The sequence below is a fragment of the Callospermophilus lateralis genome, chromosome 2 (assembly GCF_048772815.1).
Source record: "Callospermophilus lateralis isolate mCalLat2 chromosome 2, mCalLat2.hap1, whole genome shotgun sequence".
NCBI lineage: Eukaryota > Metazoa > Chordata > Mammalia > Rodentia > Sciuridae > Callospermophilus > Callospermophilus lateralis.
The window spans coordinates 206,400,687-206,406,044 of record NC_135306.1 but is presented as its reverse complement, the minus strand read 5'-3'; the positions used below and the strand labels follow the sequence as shown (position 1 = coordinate 206,406,044).

At 54.5% G+C, this 5,358-nt stretch overlaps 1 protein-coding gene across 1 annotated transcript; it reads left to right on the top strand.

Moving 5' to 3' along the window:
• The first annotated feature begins 2,887 nt into the window (after positions 1–2,887).
• Pold4 (DNA polymerase delta 4, accessory subunit) lies at positions 2,888–4,663 on the top strand. Its single transcript, XM_076844817.2, has 4 exons — positions 2,888–3,180; positions 3,416–3,505; positions 3,741–3,852; positions 4,189–4,663. The coding sequence occupies exons 1-4, from the start codon at positions 3,084–3,086 to the stop codon at positions 4,211–4,213; spliced, it is 324 nt and encodes a 107-aa protein (XP_076700932.1). The 5' UTR covers positions 2,888–3,083; the 3' UTR covers positions 4,214–4,663.
• The last annotated feature ends 695 nt before the right edge of the window (positions 4,664–5,358 follow it).

Genomic DNA, 5,358 nt, shown 5'->3' with positions numbered 1-5,358 from the left:
TAATCCCCCTCTCCTGAAGTGGTCAGTAGTGAGCCTTGGCCCTCTGGAAGGCACTGGGCTTCCCTCCCAATTCCTTGCTCTCCTAGGCTCCCCAGGATTTTGGTCTTGGCCCTGAAGCAAGGGCCTTCAGTGTTCCCAAGAAGCAAAGATAACTCTTGCTAGTCCCATCACTAGCCTCTGGGTGTCAGGGCTATCACAGGGAACCTGTGCTAGGGCCTCAGGACATTCACCAAAGGAGAACTTAGCACCTCCCTCTTCAGACCCCTGACCTGGCCATCAGCATGAGGACTGAATTTTAACAGGCAAGGACAGGAGTTTGGGGGTAGGCCCAGGAAGTTGCCTGAGTAGGGGCAGGGGTTCTAGGGAGGATGGGACAGAAGGAAGATGGGGCTGGAGAATAAAGGAGGAAATGACCTAAAGCTGGGCAGGTAGCACATCTTAGTCAGTGGGGGAAGGATGCCATTGGGTCAGAAGGTAGTTCTAAATTCTCTGAATGCCAATGCCTGCCTTAGGACTCAGTCCCACTGCCATCTGACTAGGAGGGGAGGGCATGCTGCTTGGGGGACAGTTCCCTCATCCATAGGCCAGAAGACCAGTCCAAGGGTCCTACAGTTGGGCTGACCACTCTACTTTCTCCTTCTGGGGCCTGGGGTGTTGAAGATCATGGGAGACATTCCAGGCCAGGTGGCAGAGGACAGCCAGGCCTGAGCCAGGCAGAGCTGGAGACAGTAGGCAGGACAGCTGAGTATCCATAGAGCAGGTCAGGATGCCAGAGGCTGCCAAAGGAGAGAAGGGAATAGGCCCAGGCAGCAGTGGGAGCTGCTGTGGCCGCCCAGCGGCACACCCCATTTCACGCTCCCTGGGCGGTGGCAGGCCCCACGGCTATCAGCTTTCAGGGGTAGGAGGGACCAGGAATGAGGAGGGGTCCGCCCCACCCATGGCGCCCTATTCCCTTAGGGCTTTGGGAACTCAGGAGGTGGGAGCCACACATCTCTGGGAACAGCCCAGGAGCCCCTTGCTGAGAGGCCTTCCAGCCTAGGGGGTTATGAGTCCCAGAGCCTGGGTGTCATCCCTCCGGATTAGACTTTATATCTATTCCCTTCCCAGCCTGGGCCTCCCTGCTGCTCTCCCCACCGCAGCTGGGCCCCTGCCCTGGATGTGGGACCCACTTAGTCTATGAAGCAGGTCAGGGACTAGACCTGGCCCAGCCCAAACAAGGCAAGGAAGGGCCCTCTAGTTCTGCCCAGTGCACCCTGTCCCTTCTTCCTCAGCTCTCTTCAAGGAAGACAGCCAGGCAGGAAGAACCCCTTGAAGGCATGTCCTGCTCCTCCTCCCCTCTTCTGGTGGTCTCCTTTCAGAACATTATCTCTGTCCCATGTGTAGTGGGGGCCCAGCCCGCCTTTTAACCCAGTTCCCAGAGCACTAGGAAGGAGGAAGGCAGAGGACTCTGAGCAAGCATCAGCCCTTGACCACTGGAAGCAAGAACCGGATGGGATCTCCAGAGGGTGATTAGTGCTGGACCAGTCCCAGTGCTGGTTCCCAGACTCCCACTGGCCAGCACTTTTGCCTGCTGCCAGGAAGTTGGTGAGGGGGAGGTGGGAGTAGCTGTGAGTCAGCAGACAGGAGACCAAGAGACAAAGGTCATGGGTGGAGAACTGAGACACTGTTTACAACAGCCCACCTCCTCCAGGAGGCCTTCCAAAACTATTTATCCCTGTGGTCCTAACAGCTCTGACACGCCCTTCCCCTCTCCTCTGTGGAGAATTACTGTGTCACATTGACAGCTGTACATCCCTTCTCTCCTGCAAGCCTGTGAGCTCCTGGAGTGTAGGGAGGGCCAGTGGTTTGATTGAGGCCCACAATACCTGTTACTAACAACAGTGATCATAATTCCTACTTAAAAAAATATTTTAAAGTTGGGTGTGGTGGCTCATTCCTGAAATATCAGAGAGACTCAGAAGGCTGAATCAGTAGGATCCCAAGTTCAAGGGCACCCTCAGCAACTTAGTGAGACCTTGGGTTCAATCCCTAGTACCCAATAAATAAATAAATAAAATCCCTAGTACCACACACACACACACAAAAATTGACACCTATTTTCAGTTAATACATGAAGATTTGCTTAGAACAGTACTTGATGTGTGGTAAATGCAATATGAGAGTTAGGTCATTGCTCTTATTTTCTGTTCACATGCACATTGTTGTGAGAAATAGGGCGGATTTTGCCAATGAACTGAGGATCCAAACATGTGAGAGGAGACTAGATCCCTGCTGTGGTCCTTTGTTTGGTATGGAATCTTCCTGACTAGTAAGGCAGGCAGGGCAGACTGTGGGAACCCAGGAGAGCTGGCAAGTCAGTCGCCTGGCTAGAAGCAGGCAGTATCATTGGGTGCAAACTCTGAGAAAGACTTTGGGACCCATGGTCTTCTCCAGCCAGGCAATGGGCGAGATGAGGGTGGGGTGGAAGCCGAGAGGGGGGCTGGATTAGCTCTCTCTGGACCTCCGGTCTGCCCAGCACTCAGTGGCCCAGGGGCCAGAGTGAAGGTTCCAGCTGGGCTCAAGGGAGTTAAAAACCGGCCACGGGGATTAATGAGGCTGAAAAGAACATTTGCCTAGGAAGGAAAAACGGGAAGTGAAAGGCTGAGGATAACGCTCCGTAAGTCCCTGGGGACCATGTAGACCAATGGGGGGCAGGAGGAGGTGGTGAAGTCTGGGGCATCTTGACAGGTCCCCCACCCTGGCCTAACCCCACCTCCGGCAGAACACAGCTGCAACAGCTGGCCCGCCCCTGGCCCTGTGCTGCCTGCCATTGGCTAGAGCCAGGACCCCGCCCCAAAGAGGCGGCCTACCATTGGCTTGGATCTCTGATGTTTGCAAGCCTGTGGGGGTGGGGTACAGGCGTCATTCTCTGGAATCGGGCGACTTCCTCTCTGCTTGTCTGGGTCATCTTGTCTGCCCGTCGCTGGCCCATCTCTCTCTGGCCCCATCTCTCTCACACTCTCAGCAGCTGTCTCTTGCGCGCCCGCTGGCCCATCTCTTCTTCCCTGCAGTCGCCTCCTTCTCCGCCTGCCTGGGTGGCCACCATGGGGCGGAAGCGGCTCATCACTGACTCCTACCCTGTTGTGAAGAGGAAGGAGGGGCCCGCTGGGCACAGCAAGGGGGAGCTGGCACCAGAACTAGGTCTCTGAGGTGTGGGGGGCTGGAGGAGTGGACATGTAGGGACCCTAGAGGACTGTGGGCGGGGGACAGACTGAAGGGGAAGCTAGCCCGTTCTCTACTTCCGTCCGACCCAAGGTCTGGCCGCGGGGTGGCAGAGTTAAGGGGGTGGGGACAGAGCCAGGAACAGTGGTACAGCTGTAAGGCCAGGGGCAGGACAAAGGCCTGGGCAGGCCTGAGGAGCAGCCTGTCGTTGCAGGGGAGGAGTCCCAGTCCCCCAGCGAGGAGGCAGCGGAGCTGGAGCTGCTGAGGCAGTTTGACTTGGCCTGGCAGTATGGGCCCTGCACAGGTGAGAGTCCCACTCGCCACCCATCCCAGCCCACAGAGCGCATCTTGGAGCTGGTCCTGTCACCCAGGTCTGGGAAATAATACAAGTATCTGCCTGCCTCTTGGACACTGTCTCCTGAGAATGGTGTGTGGTGGGGGGCGCACAGGCTCTCAAGACAAACCCTACACAGTGTGTTCTCTAGCCTGGACTCTTCTTACCCCCTTGAATCCCCTGAGTCTTCTTCCCACCCTGGCAGGGATCACACGGCTGCAGCGCTGGCTTCGAGCAGAGCAGATGGGCTTGGAGCCTCCCCCAGCAGTGCGTGAGGTGCTGAAGACCCACCCAGGAGACCCCCGCTTCCAGTGCAGGTTATACGATAGGCCAAGAGGGCTTTCAGGGGAACAGGGCCTTCTCCAGGCCTTCTCTCCCCTGACCTGAGGGAGAAATGGATGTGGACTTGGGGGTACTTGCTGAGCAGGCAAAAAGGGTCTCCAAGGTGCCTGGCTCAGGAAGACAGGTTACTTTAATAATTCTAATCCCTATGAGCTAATAGCAGGGGGTGGGTAGGAGGCACCCAGGTCCAAAGAACAATCTATTTAGTACAAATCTATTTAGTAAAAACAATGACCAATGATTGGAGCTGGTGAAGTCACATTAAGGGACTTAACTGACTCCCCCCCTCCCTCCCACCCTATCTTCCACAGTCTCTGGCATCTCTATCCCCTTTGAGATACTACCTAGGCCCTCCTGTCCTTGGCACTCCTGCTAGCTGAGAACTTCAGAAGAGAAGTGACAATCAGTTGCTGCTGCTGAGCCCAGCCCTGCTGTAGAAGAACATTTGTCAGGCCAAGCAAGTCTGGAGGTCTCCATGGCTCAGCATCTCTAACCAATAGGTGCCTACATCCCCCTGTGAGAACCTACACAGCTGAAGCAGAGCACCTCCTAGATGTAAAGTGGCCTCTGGGGACAAGGACCTGGCCGTGGCCTTACAATGCCTGCCGTACTCTTCCTAAACTAAGGCATTACAGTCTTGTGCACAGCCAGGTGCAGGTGAATGAAGCAGGAGGTGAAGATGGACTCCCATTGAAGGCTGGAAAGCTCAGAGCAGGAACTGGTTGAACTCACAGGGCAAGGGGTTCACCAATGCTTATAATAAAGAACAATGAGTCTGAATTCTAACCACTAGTCCCAAGTGTGGCCTTGCTTTAGATGGCAGTCCCCTGCTAGTTAGGCAGGACAGCCAGCACCTTTCCTTTTCCTGACTGACTCAGAACCTCCACTAGAGCTAAGCAACCTCTAGTGCCCCCTGCTGGTACACAGGAAAACAACTCTCTATAGTCACCTTCTCTAAATAGCCAGGGAAAACTTGCCAGAAGTGCTTGCTGAACACCTACTCTGCCAGTGTTGACCACTATGCAAACATGGGCACCTGACCAGAGTAGGATCCATGCAGCCATTCATCATAAGGTCCAGAGAGATCTACATATGCCCAGAAAGCATCTCTTCTTCCTGTATCTGGGGGCTATCTAGATCCAAAGCAGGGCTGGGACAAGTCTCAACTTGCAGGACATGACCATCTGAGAAGCTTTGGGAGGGAGCTGACTGGAACTAGGAACAATGCTTAGGGGATTCTGGGTCAGGGCACGACATGGAGAAGGGAATCAGTAAACTCTCATATGGCATTACTTTCACGTCACTGTCCTGGTGTGGACAGAGATGGCATATTCACTCCTTGGAAACAGGCCTTGAGAGACTAAGAGCCTTTTTTTTTTTTTTAAGTTGTAGATGGACACAATGCCTTTATTTATTTGTTTATTTTTATGTGGTGCTAAGGATTGAACCCAGGGCCTCACACATGCTAGGCAAGCGCTATA